The 23,146-nt window shown below is 32.8% G+C and overlaps 2 protein-coding genes across 7 annotated transcripts; both read left to right on the top strand.

The window, feature by feature from the left end:
• Positions 1-5,468: 5,468 nt before the first annotated feature.
• Positions 5,469-13,761, top strand: LOC103833520 (coatomer subunit beta'-3). 6 transcript variants are annotated; one of them, XR_004450193.1, is made up of 25 exons: positions 5,469-5,673; positions 5,959-5,979; positions 6,093-6,154; positions 6,254-6,308; positions 6,446-6,482; positions 6,572-6,897; positions 7,000-7,131; positions 7,214-7,362; positions 7,503-7,571; positions 7,803-7,953; positions 8,057-8,122; positions 8,371-8,559; positions 8,856-8,996; positions 9,143-9,217; positions 9,320-9,496; positions 9,584-9,675; positions 9,766-9,882; positions 10,160-10,274; positions 10,375-10,446; positions 10,681-10,877; positions 10,973-11,066; positions 11,152-11,258; positions 12,809-12,938; positions 13,064-13,362; positions 13,503-13,761. XR_004450193.1 is itself a non-coding variant. In XM_033277068.1 (25 exons), exons 1-25 carry the CDS (start codon positions 5,671-5,673, stop codon positions 13,520-13,522), a joined length of 2,688 nt encoding a protein of 895 aa, XP_033132959.1. In that variant the 5' UTR covers positions 5,469-5,670; the 3' UTR covers positions 13,523-13,761. The 6 variants fall into 6 exon arrangements, 5 of the variants coding, with proteins under 5 accessions (XP_033132959.1, XP_033132958.1, XP_033132957.1 ...); XM_033277068.1 differs by having other exon boundaries at positions 13,064-13,154; XM_033277067.1 differs by having other exon boundaries at positions 13,064-13,166.
• A 227-nt stretch (positions 13,762-13,988) lies between these two features.
• On the top strand, positions 13,989-22,901 carry LOC103833519. Its single transcript, XM_009109605.2, has one exon. It carries the CDS (start codon positions 21,371-21,373, stop codon positions 22,715-22,717), a length of 1,347 nt encoding a protein of 448 aa, XP_009107853.1. The 5' UTR covers positions 13,989-21,370; the 3' UTR covers positions 22,718-22,901.
• Positions 22,902-23,146: the final 245 nt, after the last annotated feature.

The raw sequence follows: 23,146 nt of genomic DNA, 5'->3' as shown, positions 1-23,146 counted from the left end.
TTAATAGATCTACCTCTAAATTAGTGGAAGATGAGTACCACTTGATTAAAAACCTGTAAAAGAGATAGATTAGTAAGAAATACATGAGACAAAACTGAAAAATTCATATAAAGTTTGGTGTTTTCAAGTCAAAGAGATTAGAGAGAGGTTGGAGAGTTTTAGAATGATGAACATTACATTTTTGTTGCAGCCATTTGAGAGGAGGAGAGAGAATGTGTAAATTTTTCTTTATATAGGGAGGCAAAAAATCTAATTAGGTTAAATATTTTTGACTCAGACGACTTCCTGGACGACTTACATTTCAGTCGTCTGGTGAAGAAATTAAAACAGACGACTTACATGTAAGTCGTCCAGAAGAGTTTAATATTTTTAGCGGGAAATTAAATATTTTTAGTGGGAAACTAAAATAGAAGACTTTCCAGACGACTTACAAGTAAATCGTCTGGACGACTTACAAGTAAGTCGTCTGGACGACTGAAATATACGTCGTCCGGGTAAATTATTCAACAGACGACTGAAATATAAGTCGTCCACACCCTAAACATAACCCCTAAACTTAATTATCTAATTAAACACTTCATAAAACCAAATCAAACTTGAAAAGTGTTTACTATACACAGAAATAAACACATATAAGTGAAAACTAATTTCTGAAAAAAACATTTTAGTTTTCCAAAATCTAACCCTAACAATCCATACAATACTACAACATATGTTTGCCAAACTCCTAAACCAAAGTATTTCATGATTCACTACTTCCACTCATCTATCTTCAAAACAAATCAATTTTATCATATCTTAATTTATATCACTTAAAACTGTTTATAATTACTTGATTTTTATTTTTCACGCATCAAAATATTTTTTACAAGATTTATAAATTATTTTTAAAATAAGCTGGTACCAGACGACTGAAACTTCAGTCGTCTAGACGACTTCCAACAATTCAGACGACTCAGACGATTTACTGGGGCTATATTCGTAAAAATGGCTTCTGTTTTTTTGTTTGGTCACAAGGGGCTGAGCTGTAATTTCACTAGGCTTTTAGGTTAGTTTTGCATTTGATTCAAGTTTGGGTATAGGTTTGGGATTAAAATCAAGTTGTGGGTTAGTTTTGGCAAAAACCCCAAAATTCATTCAGTTTATTTGGTATTATGAAATCTACTTTCTTAACTTTGGTTTGATTTTACTCTATTGAACACTTATTTTTTTAGTATAAACTTATTATAGTTACGATCGTTTGATACAATCAGAGGATCTTTTGATACAGTCAGGATTTACCTTTAAAGCATACGGTGCAACTGTGCAATATACTGCATAAATATTTTATGGATCAAATCCACAAACACTAATGTTATATTACAAATTTTTAGAGAGAAGTTAAACTAAGATTAAATGAGTTTCTTTTTCTAATGCAAGAATGTAAAATGTAAAATTAACCAAATGGTGGTAGCCTAGTGGCTATCTCTCGAGGTTTGCTGTATATCCACATCAGTCCTGGATTCGATTCCCCTTGAGAACTAAATTATCACTACTTGACTAGTCTCGGTTTGGGTTTCGGTCCAAGTGGCTTACATGGTGGGCCATAACATATGATTGGTCCACCCCTGGCATTAGTCGAAAGGTATTTCAAACTCGGGCCAGGCAGTGTGGTACGCTTTTGGGCTAGTCCATTCTGTAGCACTAAGTGTGTTCCTTCTGAAACCGACCGGATCAGCCGATAGGGTTTATAAAAAAAAAGTGTAAATTCTTTAAAACTAGTGGGTTTTGCACTTTTGCTGGCTAAAATCTTTCATTTATAACAAAAAAAAAAATAATTGAATCAATTAATAACATATGTAGAGTGAAGATGCTGAATAACAAGTATTCCAGGATAAACTGAGATAACAAGCATGCTATGCACATTTCACATTTATAACCATTTACTTTATAAATTAACCGTTGACAACAAATGTTAAATGGTGATAAAATATAGTTTGCTGCGAGCGTCCAGTCTGTACTGCTACAGCCACAGTGAACGCATTAGTTTCGTGAGCTTGTTAGTGTCCACTCTTAGGCACATCCGACATTTGGTAGCCTTTAAATTCAAAAGCGAGATCTTGAACATATGCGAAGATAACTTGAACATTATTAGTCCATGTATATATCCAATGGTAGATAGCTCTTTTGTAAAACAATGGAATGCCCAAGTTGTTAGTTTTGACTTTTGATAAATTCACCAAAAACTTTTTACGGACGTCAATTAAAAAAAATCAATCATGATAAGTTGAAAAAAAAAATCAATCATGATAAAATGAATGACCTTATATCAATATATTTAAATATTACTTTAATTTGTTTTTCATTAAGTTGCTCGTACCGGATAATAACTCTTCCAAGTTTATACCAGGTTAAAGAAATATGAAAGTTTATCCTTCAACCATGTGTATATGTTGTTTATAAAAATTGGTAGGAATCATGAAGTTTATTCTCACTTCCACAGAACATTCCAAATTATTTTAAAGGTTCTAATCATATTGTATCTCACTTCCGTTAATCTAAAAACGAAAAGTTGATCTTTCTACCAAAATGTTGTCCAAAAAAACTTGGTAGGAATCAGGAAAGTTTATTCTCACTTAAAACATTCCTTCTCATTTTCTTAAAAAAGCTTCTATTGACATTTTGTCTCACTTTCTCTAAATTTTGTTTGGTCTTAAACTCGATTACCTATGATTAAGTTAGGGTAATATGCCAATTATAATTCCATTTCAATAAAGAAAAGCACATGATAAAAAAGAAGAGAATGAAAATGTTATAGAATTGATTAACTAACTAATGATGGTATATACACGAAAACGATCTAAGCGGCAGAAAGTGCACACTTCCCTCGGGTTTTTTTACTTAATTTTGCAATAGTTATACTTATTTAATTACCGTGGAATATACTTTTAAAAATCGAGATGAGTGAAATATACTTCTCGATTTCACGCACCTCGAAAAATCGTCAAGACAGAATCCATTGCTCATGTCGAGAGTTGTTTATATAATAGCTTGCCAGTAACAGATAAAAACTCAAAAGGGGATGTTAAGTTATAATCATCATCATCGTCAGCTATGTGGGGAAGCACTTAAATCACTAATCATATACTATTCCAATGGATTGCGAAATAAGTATGGAACTGACACCACTCGAAAACCAACCAAGTTGGGTGATTATTCTCAATATTTGCAGCAATATTTGAGCTAGTTACTATCAGTTACTTCCTCCTCAGTCGCCTTTGATTGATGACTTGGCCTTGTTTACTAAATGGCAAATTTGGAAAATGAGGAGTATATTAATCTTCCCTAATCATAGAGAATTCATCTCACAATTGATTAATAACTCTATTATCAATCGAAAACTATGGGATTGAGATAAAGCCAAAATATGGGAGGAGCGACATCAAATTCAATATACAAATATCAACGGTAATTCTGCTTAGGATTACAAACAAGTAAGACTGTATATATTGTAGATGCATCATGGTCTTCACCAAAAGACCGAGCAGGCATAGGATGTGCACCATATAAGAAGGACTACAAGTCATTAAAGCAAGTACAAATATTGATCTTTGGAAGTTGAAGTTGTCAAAGAAGTAATAGACTGGTTTCTGATGAAGTTGTGTTTGTTGGTGACAATTGGGTCCTCTTCAGTGAGCTTAATACCTTTCTAGAAGTAAAATGCTATTTGGTTGGAGCCAATCAGCATCCAGGACAATAATGCATTATCTTCCAAGCCTTCTTGTGTTACAGTTTAAAAAAAGGTTCTCCGAATCATTGTTTCTGAAATTGACGATCTTGCTATAATGTCAAGAAAACAAATTTCAAGATATAGTGTATTTTAGAATACTTACGTAACATATCTTTTCATCTATACAACAATATATTGCCGACAAAGAATAAGAGTAGTATTCAACGATGAAACAAACAAAAAATAATCAGCCTAACTTGAACTGTCTTATATCACAACAAATTGATCAGAGTTAAACACATGAACAATGATTCATACAATATACTAACCAAAATCAGATTTTTTTTCAAAGCTACCAATTTTTTTTTTTTTTTGGCTCTAGAAGCAAAATACATAAAACACTTATATCTTGGATAGAAAAATATACAAATGATTAATTAATGTTTTCAGACTTACAACCAAAAATCCTACAACAAAAATATTTACAGCTATAACAAAAAAATAATCATGTACATTATTATTTCTACAACAAAATATACATCATTCTAATCAAACTCTTCATTTGTAAATTATTTTCCTTCTACTTGTGTTTTAATTTCGAGTGTTTAATTGAAATTTAGTGATTTACAATTTTATATAGAAAAAACATACAAAATTCCCTTCTTTAATTTTTTTTGAGAAAAAGACTAGGATAGCACCAAACCAAGTTTTTGTTCCCAAAGTAGCACTCAAGGCTCAAAGTCACAAAAATATGTTTCATTAAAGAGGTAAATATACACTTATACCCCTTGGTTAATTAATCCAAACCTTAGGGTTTAGAGTTAAGGGGTGGGGTTTTGGAATTAGGGTTTAAAATTGGGCAATTGTCAATAATAGCACCTTTTGAAGTTTATGTCTCAAAAATAGCAATAGAAGGAGAAAGTCACAAAAATGACATTTATTAAAGGGTAAAATATCTCTAATACTCTTGGTTTAAAATTAAATAAACAAACAAAAATAAATAAAATAAAAATAAAATAAAAATAAAAAAATAAAAAAAGAAATTTTTTTATAGTTTCAGATTATATGTTTTCAGATTCGAAATTTTTATAATTACTTTTTGAAATTTTTTTTTTCAAAATTTTTTTTTATTTTTTTTTCAAATTTTATTTTTATAATTTAAAAATACTTTTTGAAACTGTTTTTAAAATTTTTATTTTTTATTTTAATATTTATTTTTTATAAAATTTTAAAGAGAAAAAGACTAGGATAGCATCAAACCAAGTTTTTGTTCCCAAAGTAGCACTCAAGGCTCAAAGTCACAAAAATAGGTTTCATTAAAGAGGTAATATACATTTATACCCCTTGCGTTTAAAATTTTATAAAAAATAAATACTAAAATAAAAATTTAAAAACAGTTTCAAAAAGTATTTTTAAATTATAAAAAGAAAATTTGAAAAAAAAATAAAAAAAAATTTCAAAAAAAAAGTTTTTAAAAAAATTATAAAAATTTCGAGTCTGAAAACATATAATCTGAAACTATATAAAAAAAATTTCATTTTTTTTATTTTTCATTTTTTTATTTTTATTTTATTTATTTTTATTTATTTTTGTTTGTTTATTTAATTTTAAACCAAGGGTATTAGAGATATTTTACCCTTTAATGAATGTCATTTTTGTAACTTTCTCCTTCTAGTGCTATTTTTGAGACATAAAATTCAAAGGTGCTATTATTGACAATTGCCCATTTTTTTTTGTTGTTTATTAATTTGTTTTGTTCTTAAAATTTTAATTTAAATGATGTGTCACAATTTGATTTCAGATGCGACTTCAAATGTGTTTAATGTTATATTGATCTCCGCAGTATCTAACACACCTCTTCCTCTCTGCAATCACTCCAAACGCCGAGCCTAACGTCTTTCTTCAATCGCCGGGATACGAGATCCGACGAGCAGATCTTCTGCTCTGCTTAACCTGCAAAGATGGTGAGAAAATTCAAATCTCTCGTTGATTTCTATTTCATCTCTCCCAGATCTCAAGCTAACTTACTTGCGATGCGATCTAGTTTCCTGCATTTGCATTTCATCCGTAGCTAGGTCAAATCTCAGCGAAACCATCCGGATTCTTCTTTGTAGTTATTTTCACGAAATCGAGTATAGTGTCTCGCATTTTTGGTTTATGAGATTGAATATGGATCTGGTGTTTGTGGCTTCTATAGAGCGAAGATTTGTACTGACGATTCGTTATTTATTTTTATTTTTTTTCAACAGCCGCTCAGACTCGATATCAAGGTAATTGTTCTTCTTCTTCTTCTTTCCATGAAGGATAGTATTAGGAACAGTTTACTAACGTTCTTATCTGTGATTGCTGTGGGGATGATTTGCTTTTGTTGTGTTTGCATCAGAAAAAATTTGCTCAACGATCAGAGCGAGTGAAATCTGTGGATCTGCATCCTACAGAGCCATGGTGAGTAGTTTTCATCTTTGATTTTTGCTGATTCATGTTTTTTGTATTTTGGAATGTCAATTTATTCTCACGGTGGTGGTTGACATGTTGGTGTTACAGGATTCTAGCAAGTTTGTATTCTGGAACCGTGTGTATCTGGAACTACCAGACTCAGGTGGGTGAATTCTTTTTAATTTTTGTTTCTCTATCTGTTTCTGCTTGTAAGTCATTATAAGAGACTTGATGATGTAGTAGTTGTTATGATTTCGTGGAGTTTATTCTAATCTGAATCTAATATGATTGTCTTCTCAGACGATAACAAAATCTTTCGAGGTCACCGAATTGCCAGGTATAGTAATTTGACGAGCGTCTTTTTTGTTATAGATTTTTTGTGGAGCTTTGTTTCTGATACTGAGTTTTTTATATATGACTTTGCAGTTAGGTCGGCCAAGTTTATCCCACGAAAGCAATGGGTTGTGGCAGCAGCGGATGATATGTACATCCGTGTATACAACTACAACACAATGGACAAGGTTAAAGTGTTTGAGGCTCATTCCGATTACATTAGGTGTGTAGCTGTCCATCCAACCCTCCCATATGTGCTGTCATCTTCTGATGATATGCTCATAAAGCTCTGGGACTGGGAAAATGGTTGGGCCTGTACTCAGATCTTTGAGGGACATTCGCACTATGTGATGCAAGTGGTATTTAATCCAAAAGACACCAACACTTTTGCCAGTGCATCACTTGACCGTTCCATAAAGGTAAGAAAAATGCTCCCAAGCTTAGATTTATGGCTTAGTCAGCAATAGGTGCTGTAAAAAGTGTTTGCTCAGATTGTTTTTTTCATGCTTGTTCATCTTCAGATATGGAATCTTGGCTCCCCTGACCCAAATTTTACACTGGATGCTCATCAGAAAGGAGTCAACTGCGTAGATTATTTCACAGGGGGTGATAAGCCCTATTTAATTACTGGCTCTGATGATCAAACTGCTAAGGTCTGTATCCAGTTATATATGTGATTTGTTAGCCTGAGAGCATATGTATTCGCAGATCATTTACTAGTGTTTCTGGAATCAGGTATGGGACTATCAAACTAAAAGCTGTGTCCAGACGCTAGAAGGGCACACCCACAATGTATCTGCAGTATGTTTCCATCCGGAGCTTCCAATAATACTCACAGGCTCTGAGGATGGCACTGTTCGCATTTGGCACGCCACGACTTACAGGTGTTTTTATCTAAAACCTTTCTGTAACAATGCTGATGCTTTTGTGGGGTATTTAAAAATTCAACTACGCCTTTGGCACATGAGTTTCTTTCTCGTACTCGTTTTATTTTGATTTGTTATTACTACTTTTATTTTTTCAGGCTAGAGAACACATTGAATTATGCTCTCGAGAGAGTCTGGGCCATTGGTTACATAAAAAGTTCGCGCAGGTAATGATTTGGACTCTTGCTTCCTGTATGTAGATTTGCTTTCGAGGGGTAGATTTTCTCTCTTAAGTAAAATCTTTGTGTCTGCCATTTTGTTGCTAACTTTCTTCTGAAATTGACTATTTGAAGAGCTAAGGGTGCGTATAATTAGTAAGAGCTATTGTGGGATCAGTGTTAACGCTGTATTCAACTGAGCATTCACGACCATCTAACGAATGTGCTTGCATTTTACAGGGTTGTAATTGGATACGATGAAGGAACCATCATGGTCAAACTTGGACGAGAAATTCCTGTGGCTAGCATGGACAGTAGCGGAAAAATTATATGGGCTAAGCATAATGAAATCCAAACTGCAAACATCAAAAGTATTGGTGCCAGTTTCGAGGTCTAACTTCTAACTATAATTTTTTTAATATAGCACGGCTGAACCTGCGCGACTAAGCTGTTTATGTGTATTGTCTGATGATTTTAACCGTCTCTTTACCTAGGTTACTGATGGAGAAAGACTTCCCTTGGCTGTTAAAGATCTGGGGACCTGTGATCTTTATCCACAAGTGAGTGTTACTATACAGCACCGGGAGAATCTTACCCTGTTGTGCTGAATTATTATAGGAGCTATTGGGATAGCATTTTGAAGTTTTTGGTATCACTAGAGTCGTGCTTCTGCTAAATATGATTGCTGTAATCACTCTTTGAAACCATTTATTATTCGAAATGAAGTGGGTAACACGAAGTTCCAAGAGCGTGGTTCAGAATAATTATCTCTTGTATCTCATAAATTGCTATTCATTCTAACTCCCAGAGCTTGAAGCATAACCCAAACGGGAGGTTTGTCGTAGTCTGTGGGGATGGAGAGTACATAATCTACACAGCTTTGGCTTGGAGAAATAGGTCTTTCGGTTCTGGACTGGAATTTGTTTGGTCATCCGAGGGGGAATGTGCAGTTCGAGAGAGCTCGTCAAAGATAAAGATATTCAATAAAAATTTCCAGGTCTGCTATTCTCACTATGGCATTTCCCATACATTTTGTTAGAGTGTGCATCTAGGTTAAAGATACATTTTTTTCTGGATTGTTATTCATTTTGTTGTTGTGAGACTTGTTGAACCTTATGATTTCTTCAAGGCGGTCGTGATGAGATCGTTGAGAGATCCCTAGAGACATTGTGTAACGATCTAGGGTTTCGGATAGTAATAGGATTTGCATCTTGTATCCGTCTGAAATTTCCATAAAGTGCATCTTATTCTATACAAATGAGTTCAGTCACAACACATCACTGGTATTTTCAGGAAAGGAAGAGTATTCGGCCTACTTTCTCAGCTGAGAAGATTTTTGGAGGATCCTTGTTAGCAATGTGTTCAAATGATTTCATCTGCTTTTATGATTGGGCTGAATGTAGGCTGATTCAGCGAATTGATGTCACAGTAAAGGTATTCAACCACTAAACTTGTATCTGTTGTGGAATTTAACTTTCATCAGTTTTTTCCTATTCTTATTTTACATTTTATTTTTACTTGGAAGTTGTCTCCATTTGTATCTTGTCTAACTCTTTAGTGCTCCCATGAAAAATCTGCAGAATCTTTATTGGGCAGAAAGTGGTGATTTAGTTGCCATTGCTAGTGATACGTCATTCTACATCCTGAAGTTCAATGTGAGGGTTTCGCTCAACCTCAAAATTTTCAGGAATATATTTTTGCATTTCCACTTTCGTGGATTTTCCTAATGCTTACTCTGGTGTTCCTCTCTGTTGCAGCGTGACTTGGTTTCCTCCCATTTTGCTAGTGGAAGACAAACTGATGAAGAAGGTGTTGAGGAGGCTTTTGAGGTTCTCCATGAGAATGATGAACGTGTTAGGACAGGTATATGGGTCGGGGACTGCTTCATTTACAACAACTCTTCTTCGAAGCTTAACTATTGTGTTGGAGGCGAGGTACTCTTCTTGTATTTTGATATCTTCAAAGATTTAATCATCTTTATGAGTTACACTATATCTTAGCCGGTAATATACTTATGACAGGTAACCACAATGTATCATTTGGACCGTCCAATGTATTTGCTAGGCTATATTGCCAACCAAAGTCGGGTCTACTTGGTAGACAAAGAATTCAAGTGCGTTCCTTTTTTCTGTCTTTTTATTTCTCACTGTTTAATAGCTCATTCAAAATATGCTGACGTATTTCACCATTCTTGGGAATGCAGTGTCATAGGATATACCCTGCTGCTTAGCCTGATTGAATACAAGACTCTTGTGATGCGGGGTGATTTGGACAAAGCCAATGAAATTTTACCTACAATTCCTAAAGAGCAGCATAACAAGTACGTTATAAGTTATTTTAGTCTAAATTTCAACATTTACATATTCAATATGTACCGCAACTCATCTCCTACTGCGTCCTATGTCCTACGTGATGTTATTTTTAGATTTCCAATGGTCTTTGTTATTCAGTTTACGAAGAACATTGTTATTTTGGTTTCTTTGAGATGTATATGAGGATTCACTCAACTTGATATTATATTTCCCTCATCTATTGTATTTCACTATTTTGTGTACATCTCTCTCTTATTTTGTTCTGGAAATGCTTCAAATTGTTAGTGTTGCTCATTTCTTGGAGTCTCGGGGAATGATTGAAGATGCTTTAGAAATTGCGACAGATCCTGACTACAGATTTGAGCTGGCCATACAATTGGGTAGACTTGAAATTGCCAAGGTAAATATTATATTTGTGATGATTGAATGTTTAAGAAGTACTTTGACTTTATTCATTTACTTAGCAATATGTTTATTATCCTTGTTTTCCATGCTTGTAGGAAATCGCTGAAGAAGTGCAGAGTGAGTCTAAATGGAAGCAGTTGGGAGAGTTAGCCATGTCTTCTGGCAAGGTATATCTTCTCCAGAATATTCTTTCCTAATGTTTTGTACTGGTAATTTTAAGAAATTGATTATCTGTTTAGATGCTATATCAGTTGATTTTACTACAATATATTGTATTGATAAATAACGCTGCTAGTATAGATTTTATGATGGCATTGGCTTTCTTCTAATCTTCATGGATTCATTTTGATACCTACTATCTAAGTGTTTGTATTGCATTTCTGTGTGCGTCATCGTGATAGCTCCAACTGGCCGAGGATTGCATGAAGTACGCTACGGATTTGAGTGGTTTGCTACTACTATATTCTTCTTTGGGAGATGCTGAAGGGATGTCAAAGCTTGCATCCCTTGCTAAGGAGCAGGGAAAGAACAATGTCGCCTTTCTTTGCTTATTCATGCTGGGTAGATTGGAAGATTGTCTGCAGTTATTGGTGGAGAGGTATTTTAGTAGCGCTCAAATGGCGGTTTATAAAAATCAAATCCATATATGCTTTGTGTTATCTCGAGACAAGATTTTCTTCTTTTTTTCTCCAGCAACCGGATACCAGAAGCTGCTCTGATGGCACGTTCTTATCTTCCAAGCAAAGTTTCAGAGATAGTAGCCCTCTGGAGAAAAGATCTAAGCAAGGTTACTTATTCATCTTTCTATAAATAATGGTGAATGACCATAAAAATGTCATATGTGTTTTAGTTACATTTTGACTTGTCAACAGGTTAATTCGAAAGCAGCAGAATCTTTGGCTGATCCTGAAGAGTACCCAAATCTTTTTGAGGATTGGCAAGTTGCTCGTTCTGTTGAAGCTAATGCTGTAGAGGCGAGGTACTCCTAGCATATCTTTTTAGCTAATGATCATTATGTTTATTATACGATTGTTCTGAATAGGGAGCGACTCACTATTTTCACTTGTTTACACATCTATATTATTAAAACTGAAGTACACATTGAGATTGTTTGGAAACTTGAATAGGACTATTAAAAAAATTTAGAGTGTTTGGAAACATGAATTGTAGTCTTTTCAAAAAACTTAATTTTGTTTGGAAACAAAGATAATAGTATCAAGAAAAAAAGGTAATGGGCTCATGTTATTAAGAAAAATTGAAAGTCCATCATATTATAAGAAACTATCTATCTGGGCCAGTTTTAAAATATACGAAAATGGGTCAATCTAATTGCCTAAAACTTTTTTTTCTAAACTAACCATAAAACAAAATTTAAACTTTATATACATATTTCAAATCAAAATAATAATTCAAAGTTGATTTATATCAAAAATTGATTCAAAAATATACATATATTCAAAAATGGATTTTTACTAAACTATTTTTCAATAACCATTATAAAAAAATGTTGTCAATATATATAAGAAAAATACAATACAAAGCTCAATTTGAAATACCAACTCAAATTATGGTTTTATATTTCATAGTAAGTTATAAAAATATAATATATGTAATTATTTATATAATGGTACGTATAAAATACTATTAATTATATGATTACTTATATGATGGTACGTATAAAATACGATTAATTATATGATGACAATATACGATATATAATAATGACTAGGGATGGGCTTTCGGGTACCCATACGGGTTTGGTTCTAATCGGTTTGCGTTTTGGATTTTCGGGGTCAAAGATTTCAGTCCTATTAGGATGTTTCTAAATTTTGGTTTGAGTTCGATTCGGATTTTTGCGGGTTTGGAAAACCCATTTAAATTATTTTAAAGTTTTAAATCATTTTATATTTTAAATTTTTCAAAATATATAAATAAAATAATATATTACCTATAAATTTAAATAACATATGTCATAATACCTAAGCTTAACATACCAATTCGCTTGATTTAAAATTTTGGATACAAAATCAATAATTATTTTAAGAATTTTTGATGATTGAGTATACTTTAACTATTTCAGATATTTACTTTTGACTATCTATATATATTTTCAAGTATTTAAACCAATTTAAAAGTATCATTCTTGATGTTTTATATACGTTAAATCTAAAAATAATTAATATATATAAGTATATAAATCTACTTTTAGATAAATTCGGGTACCTGAATACTTCGGTTCGGATCAGATTCGGTTCTCTAAATAACAAAATTTTGAATAATTCGAATATTTAATCAATTTATGTTCGGGTTTGGTCCTATATTTTCGGATCGGTATCGGTTCTGTTCCTCGGATTCATTTTGTCAAACCCTAATAATTACATGATAAATAAATATCAACATATTTTTCAAAATATACATCCGCGCAGGTGCGCGGGTCAAAGTCTAGTTGAGATTGTTAATGTTGATAGCTCATACCCAGAGTATCATTGGTTTGGTCAAACCAATAAATTTACTCTTGTTTATCTACAGGGGAGTTTATGCTGCTGCAGAAAATTATGCAACCCAGGCCGATCAACCTTTCATTACCCTCGTGGAAGCCTTCAGAAACCTGCAAGTTGAAGCAGAAGAACCACTTGAAAATGGAGACAGAGATGACGAGGTAAGCTCTTTTGAGAGCTATATTACTTTAAAAATGGTTCGTTTGAATCATCTGCTAAGCAGCAAACAGTTTTATTCTCCGCAGGACTCGACGTTTAGTTGTATTTTTTTTCTTACATTGTGCAGGTAGCAGAAGAAAATGGTGAGGAAGAGAATGAAGGAGGTGAAGAAGAAGTGAATCAAGAAGAGGGAGTTGTTGATGAAGATTCTACAGATGGTAGTGCTGAGGGTGAGGAAGAGTGGGGTACGAATAGTAAAGACAACCAATCAGCCTAATAAAGCAAGTCAGTCCAGGATCAATGTTGAAAAATCAAAAGAATATCATATAGATTTTTTTCTGAGTGCTTCACTGAAACTCCCACAGCAAATAAAAGTTGGCCGGTTCTAACATGTCATCTCTTGTTTCTTTGCATGAGATGGGATAGGTTGTTGTTATATGAGTTATAACTTTTGTTACATCTCTGCATTGTTGTGGCTAGGCTCTGGAGACGTGTCTCTCTCAAAATTTAATTCATTTTGCAGTTAGTGTGAACTAATCGTTTTGAATTTGTGTTTTTTTTTGCAGTGCTTACGCCACATCAGTAGCCAGTAAGAGTACTTGGATCCATATTTGGATAAGGAGCAGCGGAATCAGTTCTTGGTGGAAGATGTGTGGTTTTCTTTTGTGTTCTTAGGGCTCCCAGGTGGTTTTATAATGATCATTATATAATAAAAGTATACAATAGAGAGTTTATCTTTTGTTTTTACAAAAATCTGGTTATAGATTTTCACAGCTCATGTGTTTTACAAATTGCTCGTGCATATATATAATTTTTTGGAGACCTTATAGTTTTTGCTATGAATTGCAGTGAAAGGATGTAATGAACACATCGTAGTGCATGTAAGCTATCAAAATAATAGAATTGATTGAAAAAATCTTAGATTTTAGGGAATTTGGACGGGTGAACTATTTAAAAAACTAGTGGTATTCCGGCGTTTGTATATTTTTTAAATGAATTTATAATTCATAAAATGATTTTATCAAACAAAATATATCAAATTCCAAGGAAGTTCCACAAATATGTAGAAAATATTCGATAGAGAACACTCTCTACAAAAAAAACTACAAAGCTCGCTCTAAAAACCAAAAGAAAAAACAAATTAATTTTAGCTTGACAAAAAACATCAACAACAAAAGAACACAAAAAATCTTCATAAATAGTATCAATGGTCCCACTGTCAACACAAACCCGACTATGAATATTTGTTAATTGTGTAGTAGAATGTCTGATATTTGTAAGAACTTTTAAAGAAAAAACAAATTTGTAAGAAAAATATAATTATTGATGTTGTGAGTTTGCGGGTGGACGTTTGGTAAGTTAAAAAGTGTATATTGATTGAATATTCAGAGATTCTTATATTACAATGGTAAGAAATATTTTTAACTAACTTATAAAATCTCTTAATGATTCCGATGGAAAAAATGTTATAGCTTCCTGCGGATAGAAACTGTCTGATGTTGTAGCTATTTGTCATAGTTGTGGAGCCGGAAGTCTCAACGATGTTGAGGATCAGCTTTGCATTTATAAACTGGATGTCTTTTTTTTTATGAGGGATTTGCTATTTTATGTAAGTAAGTCGTTGACAACCTTTGCGGCCAAAGCTTTTATGATCTCTTGTAATGATCGCAACGCTCTTACGCGGACTCGAAATAAGATCTACTGTTTTCTCTAAACTCGTTTGTTATCTTTTCATGATTTCCGCATATATTTGGTCACTTGTCGTTGGCTCTCGCAGAGATCCGGAACCTCTGGAAAATTAAGGTTTTTCTAGTTTCCCAATTTAAACGGAAATCGATAGTGCGAATTTCGGTTCCCACATTTGTACTAGGAACAAATGACGATGTAGGTTTTGGAGCATGAGCTGACATAGCCGTTTGAGGAGAATACACATTTCTTTTTCGTGTCACTCAAGGAGAAAAACTATGAAGTTTGTAACAACAGTCTTTGAGATGACCTATTACTCCATAGTGGATACAAACATGACGAGGCCTTTGATGATAAGTGGGATTACAGATATACTTCCATCATAGTGAGAAGTATGAGCTGAATTTTATTTTCCACTGGAAGCACATATCCTTTAGCCGTAGCTCCAACATTTTTTTGACTTTGATCCTCGTCTAACATGTTTTATATGAATCTCATATTGAGATAATGATTATTGTTCATAATTTGACCACAAATGTTCACATTATATTTGTTTGACCCCCACTAAGAAATTGGATGGTTCTACTTGTTTATGCTTTGTCCAAGAGTTCATTAACCTTTCCAAACTTACAATTACAGTGGTACTTGCAAAGTACTGCCAATAGTCTTTCATCTTTGTATAAGAGGCTGATGGCTCCATTAGTCATTGATATAGATTCTAAGATTTAGTGGTCTAGTTGAAGATTCTAGGTACGTTCCTAACTTGAAATCTTTTGAATAGATCTGACAAAATCTTAGGAGCATCATGGCATACAATATGATATCATATATTTCCTGATTAACAACATGCCTATAGAAGCCATGATTTAACCTTACTATTTCATGGATTCCAGAACTTGAACAATGAATCAGATTCATATGGTCTTGGCAAAGATCCGTCAATGAAATTCCATTTTCTTAGATTCTAAAGCAATGGTCATCACAAACTTCCAACTTTTGTAGTTCGATCTGCGGGTGTGTGAGACTTGAGAGAAGCGAAGATGATTTGCAGCGTTTAAGAAGTATGTACTGTGAGCTATCTATCCAGATTTGAGGAGATGATATGATCCATGAATAGCTGTATTTGAGGAGATAGATTGCTCTCATAGTTGATTCCATGACTTGTCATTTTATTACGATGGGGTTCTATTTAATATTCTAGTTTGTGAGATTGTGATCTTGCAACGTAAAATATACGTGGGTGGTGTAGTAATTTATAAGTTGACTTTTGTTTCTAGCTGTGTTCATAGCTTTTATAATAATACCTTTATCTGTTACTAATTGGCCAGGTCAAGACTCTATTACTCTCCCGTAAATGTCTCCCTTACAGATTTAAAGAGGCAAAGAGAAGAATCCAACCCTCGAGCTAAGAATATACGTCACTGACGTCAGCCATGTCAACGTTGGATTCTTCTCTCTGCCTCTTTGCAGCTCTAAATAATGGAGACAATATTTAGTTATCCATCAACGAGGATGCAGCTTTCGAAGGCTTATAGACTCTATAAATACTTTAACAATATTCTCTTTCCATTACATAGAGAAAAACTTTAGGATAGCGCTAAAATTTTTTTTATCACAAATGTAGATTCTAAAGATCAAAATGACCAAAATATTTCATTAAAAATCTAAGTATATATTTATACCTTTAGGGTTAACTAATCTAAATCTTAGGGTTTATAGTTAAAGGGTGAGAATTTGGGATTGAAGTTTAAAATTTTATAAAATAAAAAATAAATATTAAAAATAAAAATAAAAATTTGAAAAATAGTTTTAAAAAGTATTTTCGAATTATAAAAATAAATTTTGAAAAACAAATTAAAAAAAAATTGAAAAAAATATAAGAAATGATGTTTAGTGTTTCAGTAATAGGAGGTTATCCTACAAAATAACACAAACGTATATAATTTCGAATGTTGAAATTATTTACATGTGAATACTCACTCTTTATGAATTTGGTCTCGTCTAGAACATGTTACCTTCCCAACATCTTGTGCTTCTGTTTTTTTTTTTCACTAGCTACAAAATCACATCCATGCGGCTGGACTCCTCGAACGAACATCACATCATCAGTAATCATCCATGTACTCCAGGCATAGCGTAAATAAAAGGCTGCATGGAACAGGAAAATGACCTATTTAAACATGAAAGTTACGGTTGCGTTTTTTTTCTTCGAATTTTGTATTACTGCATGTTTCATAGTGAACTAAACAAAATTTTAAAAATATTATATGAACTTTACGTGTCGTGTCTTTTTTTTCTTGAACTTTATAGTAGTGCATATTTCATACTGAATTAAACAAAAATTCAAAAATACTACATAAACTCTCAATATTGTGCCTATATATATTAATTGTCTAAGATGTTAAGTCAACCATTAATTTATCAAAATGACGTCTTTTTGATAAATATTACATGAAACTCTCAAAATCGTGCATATATATAAAAAATAAATTTAAATATTCAAAAAATGTTATTAATTTAAATTATTAATTTATTAATATTTTTTAGTTTTAAATATCATTTTGAAATTTAATTTTATTTTAAATGTAACATCACAAAATTCTAAATTTAACAATATATTTTCATTTTTAGTAATACTATAAACTAAGTATTTAAATTAATAATAATTAATTTAAATTTATAAAAAATGATTTTTAAAGTTAAATTTAAAAACAAAAATAATTATAGATTTATTTGATAAAATTACACCAACATAAATTTGATAACATTTATTTGATTAAATTAAAACTTATATATTATTTAATGTTTACACAATTTATAAAAGAAGGTTACTTTGGTCTATCAGTTAATATGCTTTTACTTGTCCACCAGTACGAGAGTTAAAACATTCCAAAATTAATTTTAAATCCAAATGACGTCGTTTTGATAAATTAACGGATTACTATCACCTTTACGATTTTAAGAGTTTATGTAGTATTTTTAATTTATTTAGTTTTGCATAATTTATGCAAAATAATGTCGTCTTGATAAATTAACGGATGACTAAGACCTTTGCTGACAATGTTCTAAAAATCGCTAGACGGTAAGTAGGCGCTTTATAGAGGACTAGCGCCTAGACGGATTATTCGGCGCCTAGGCGAAGCCTAGACGTTAGCAAATTATTGATTTATTTTATATATTTTATACATTTATATGACATATTTTAGTTTTTAAGTTTAATTATAAAATTATTGTAATGACGTATCAAAATTATATATACAAAACAGAAGAAAGTAGACAAATTTGTAGATTTGTAATAATATTATTCTTCAATTTAACATATATAGACGACAATTTTAGATCGATTTTAACCAATTTTAATCGATTTAGAACATTTTAAACCAATTTGAATCATATAAATCGGTATAAATCAGATTTTAAAAAAAATCATTTCGGATAGAACCGAGTTGCCGCCTAGACCGATTTTTAGAACCTTGTTTGACGATCAATATATATAAGCACTAGTTCGAGAGTTCATGTAATATTTTTGAAAATTTTTTTATGTTCAATATAAAATAGTCATTACTATAAAAAGTCCATGAAGGAAAAGATACCACGCGTAAAGTTTATAGATTATTTTTGAATTTTTGTTTAGTTCAGTATAGAGTGTGCAATACTACAAAGTTCAAAAAGAAAAAAACATGAGTAGTAAAATTTACATTGAAATAGGCATTTTTCCCGTCAATCAACAACACACTATCAAAATTGTAATGTTTTCACTAATATAAGGTCACAAAATTGTAATGTTTTTTGCAACCTAAAATTTTGTCCTCTTTTGGCTCATTTAGTAATTAACATCCGATAAAATCCCACTATATAAAAGCAGCTAAATTGGAGCTTTTTTAGAGGTGCCACATAGACAAAAAAATTGAGAACCAACCAATCTGCCATGTCATCCCGGACTGGGCTTGAAAGACCAACTTTCACAGCCCATTATTACTAAATTTCGAAGCCCATTTACACCATTCTCAGCATTCCATTTTAACAGCCCATTATTACTCAAATACTAAAGGCTCTAACCCATTATTACTCATATACTAAAGGCCCTAAAACATAATCCCTAACCCATTGATACTAAAAGCCCTAAAACATATAATTTTCTAAAAACTGAAGATCATTCATCCTCACCCTAACCCTAATCACTGACTCCTTCTCATCGTGATTCTCTTCCTCTTCATCTCATCTTCATCTTAAATATTATTATTTTTGAATGAAAACATTATTATTATTGAAACATTAATTATTTATCCAAAACTCTAATAAACAAAATATATAAATTGTTAATGCACTCTATTGTTTGCAATAAAGTTTTTCATATTACTTCCCTTTTCCATTTAATGTACAAATACAAATATAGATTTTCTTTTTATCTAGAAAATGTTTTTTAATTTAACATACAAATTATGAACCGTTTGACCATGTTTATCATAAATTTGGTTATATATATATATATATTTAGTTTTAATATATTCTTCATTATTTACATCTTATTAGTTTTAAACCATACAAAAAAAACATATATTAATTGCATATTTTAAAACTTACTTTATATTTTAAAACGATTAAAGTCACAATGACCAATTATTTTTCAGCACCATCAAAAACTCGAAAAACCCTATACAACCGAAATTTTATTTCCATATATTGTGATAAAGAAGGAAAGTTTTGATAGAATGACCAAAATGTTTCATTTAATAGGTAAAATGACCCTTATACCCTAGATATATAAAACTTAATTAAAAAATATTAAAAACATTAAAAAATAAAAAAATAATTAAGTAATAGTCTTAGATTATACATTTTCAAAATACAATTCTTTTAGTTGATTTTTTAATTGCAATTTTTCACTATTTTTGTTTTCAATTTATCTTTTTGTAATTCTAGCCGAAATTCACAACAAGTGGAGCGACAACCTCGGACCGCAACTAATTATCGCTAGGATCATTAGGATGTGGCCCATTTCAAATCACACAAATAAAAATGCTTTCCTAGGAACAACTTTCATTTATCTTGATATCTAGGTTTGTCTAAAAAATACTTACTTTTAATTATTCCAACAACATTTCAAATAATTGCTTTTAACCACTCAACAGGAACAAAAAATGGAAGGGCGGGTGCCTATTTCTACGTCTGACACAATGTACCAACGGTTCAAGGAAGGGAAAATTTATCACATTAGATATTTTAATATTCTTCCCAATAACCGACGGTACAAGCTTACACTTCAACCATACATAATCAATATCAATGAGACAACAATTATAACACTGATTCAAGAAAACATTCCACCGATTCCTTCATACATTTTCCGGCCCCAATGCTATCCCCAGTTAATCAGCTTAGCAAGTGCAACCAACTTCCTCCCAGGTCAAAAAAAAACCCATACCTATCACACATACAAATAAATTCTCTATTTTTGTCGCTAAAAACAAATTATTCCCACAAATATTGTTGGCCGCATATGCCTCATCCAAGGAAGTGATTTATATAACCACAACACAGATACAAAAGTCATCATTAGATTGCATTAAGCAATAAATATATAATATAATAATTTTTTGTAGATCCAAATTGGTCCGTCTAACTATATGGGACAATGAGGCGGCTATTTTCAGAGAGTTAAATAGCATATCTACCAGGAAAAACCAAATCGTAATCATCACAAGTATCATTCCAAGGTTACATGAAGGTAATCAACTAAACATAAAGTTTATGTCTAACTAAATGCTTACAAATATTTTACTTTTCAGGGAAACTATCACTCACAACCACACCAAGATTGCGCTTTTACTTTGACAACGACATAGATATCATACAACGCTTTCAAAAGAGGAATAAGCTATTATCCTAAGCCTGATGGCATACCTCCACATGGGATCAAACCACAAGACAGAACACCAGTCAACTGTTTTAAATTTTACACTTCAATGCAAACAACCATATATTTTTCAAACTTGCTATTGTTTAGAAAACAGAAACTGATCACCGCATCGCATTCAAACAAAAACTCTATGGTTAATTCTACAACGAACAAAACTTAACGTCCAATATCTGATACTTAAAACTACAAAAATATAAAAATTTACTTTAATAAAACATATTATCCGCGCGAAGCGCGGACCCCGGCTCTAATAATAATAATAATAATAATAATGATAATAATAATAATAATAAAATATGTCTTTATTTGAGTTCTCTTTTTCTTATATGTAGAATATCCCAAATACCAAGTCTTATACATCTGTTCCTGGATGTATGAAATTGTGCTAGTGGGACAGCACTCGACATAGACATGTTTACTATATTTCCTTGGAAAATTGTCTAAATATTCGCATATTTGAGATAGATATATGTTCGTGGCACATCTATATGTTTTAATACATTTTGTTGAACTCTTTGCAAGAAGATAGCTCCTTTTATTCAGTTACCGTTACTTATTCGAACTCTTTCTTAGAACATATGTTGGTAGAAGTGTTTGACAAGAATTTGGTGCGTAATAAGACGATATGTATGATGTATCCTACAAAGCTACAACATGGACATAGTGTCTATCTTTCTATAATTTGGTATATATAAAACTAACGTTGACTCGAGATATGCCATCCATGTTATCTTTCTATAGTTTTATAACATTTTAATTATAGAAGATTGTCCACACGCAAACTTGTATATATCTTGTGAAGATAGTAAAAGGCAAGACATTCTAAAAATGGCTTGTTCAGAGTTGCAAAGAGCCATAGAGAACCCAGTTCTTGAGCTCAAAATTGTATCAGCCAGCGACCTCAGCCATGTCGATGCCACTGACAAGATGGACGTATACGCCGTCGTTTCAATTCACGGCGAAGGTACTCACAAGACACAAACGGCCAAAACACCCATCGACTACGACGGTGGTTTGAATCCGACGTGGAATCACACCGTTAAGTTTCCCTGCAACGAAGAAGAAGGCCGTGAAGGCCGGTTAACCCTCAAGGTCGAGTTATTTAGCTATTTGCTCGAACGGAAGGAAGACCTTTATCTAGGAGAAGTCAACGTCTCGGTTAAGGAACTTTTTGCCTCAGATCCACGGCCGTTTGGAAACGGTAACGTCCATAAAATGAAGTCTATGACTTGCCCTATCAAAGTCACAGAGGAAGGAAGTACCAACGCAAGGTTGTGCCTCTTGTACCGGTTTAAACCACTGCCGGTTGATGATTCGTGTCCTCCTGTACCTCAGGATCATTCCCTCTCGATCGGTCAACCCGTTTATCCAAACCCGGAACCAGCAATACCAGGTCAGCCTGTCGTATTTTCCCCTCGGTTTCAAACCACCACGACCAAACTGATCCTTGAGATTGTGATCAAGTTTGCCAAAGACATTGAAGATGTCAACGCCTTCTCGGCTATGGACGTATATGCTTCAGTTGCGATCCTTAAAGACAGGAAAGTTAAGGACAGGATCAATACCCCTGTCGCTTTCTCCGCAAATACAAACCCTAAATGGAACCAGACGATTAAGTTTTCACTCGATGAGAAGTTAGCTCAAGAAGGGCGTTTGATGCTCCTCGTGGAACTGATGAGCCACAGGCCTTTTCTTGGTGATAAGGAAATCGGGTTCGTCAGACTTCCAATGAAACAACTATTAGGCTCAAACCCTCCAGCCAGTGGTGATGCTAACGGTATGAAGCTGGAAACGCACGCTTTGACGGGTCCTTATGGGAAAAAAGGTGTCGTGAGCTTCACTTATAGGTTTCTTGCAGAACAACTTAGGGTTTCAACGGTTCCAACACCGTCGACAACATCCCAACCATATATCATGTATCTACCGGTCTCGCCTCATTCATACTCGTCATCAGATCCGATACAGTTGACCTCAAGTTATGTGACTGTTCAACAAGGTAAAAATGCTGGGCAGGGTAACGGACTAGTACCAATATATATGTCGCCTCAATATCAATCACATGGATATCAACAATATTCACCACGAAATCCGCAGCCACCACCGCAACATTCGCAGCTTAAGCCACTGACTCGGGAGCCGTTCTCTCAGTCAATGCCGGATACACAAGAAGCATAAACTTGTTGTACTCGTCTTAACTATTGCGTGGAAAATAAAATGATCTCAGTTTGATATGTATTTTTAAATGCTTGGACCAATTTTCCTTCTTTTACTTTCAGTTGATTTGTGTTGTTCCTCTCTCCATTATCTTGAAACTTAATATTTGCCAAGAGAAATTTTCCATCACTCTTTTTTCATGATATTTTGACATTTCCTGCTTTATCTTTTCACTTTCATTTTTTAATATATGAAGTCTATGTTAGTCATTTTCTTGCTCTCTTTCCTGTTGGTTGTGTGGAACTATTCGTATGAGTAATAGTGTCAAACCACTCGAACAGACACGGAGCCGCATCTGACATTTTTCATGATGCACTTTTTAATATGTATAAGGTAAAATAAAACTTTGAAGTGGGCCCTCTTAAGGCATGCATATTATCACTTTTGAGA

The sequence above is a fragment of the Brassica rapa genome, chromosome A08, assembly GCF_000309985.2.
Source record: "Brassica rapa cultivar Chiifu-401-42 chromosome A08, CAAS_Brap_v3.01, whole genome shotgun sequence".
In the NCBI taxonomy this organism is placed as follows: Eukaryota; Viridiplantae; Streptophyta; class Magnoliopsida; order Brassicales; family Brassicaceae; genus Brassica; species Brassica rapa.
This window is presented reverse-complemented; position numbering and strand designations above follow the sequence as displayed.

Coding starts and splice junctions, on each gene's coding strand:
- LOC103833520 (XM_033277065.1), top strand. Junction 7,132..7,213: donor CTGATGATCAAACTGCTAAG/GTCTGTATCCAG, acceptor TTCTGGAATCAG/GTATGGGACTATCAAACTAA. Junction 7,954..8,056: donor GTATTGGTGCCAGTTTCGAG/GTCTAACTTCTA, acceptor CTCTTTACCTAG/GTTACTGATGGAGAAAGACT.
- LOC103833519 (XM_009109605.2), top strand. CDS start 21,371: ATGGCTTGTTCAGAGTTGCAAAGAGCCATAGAGAACCCAGTTCTTGAG.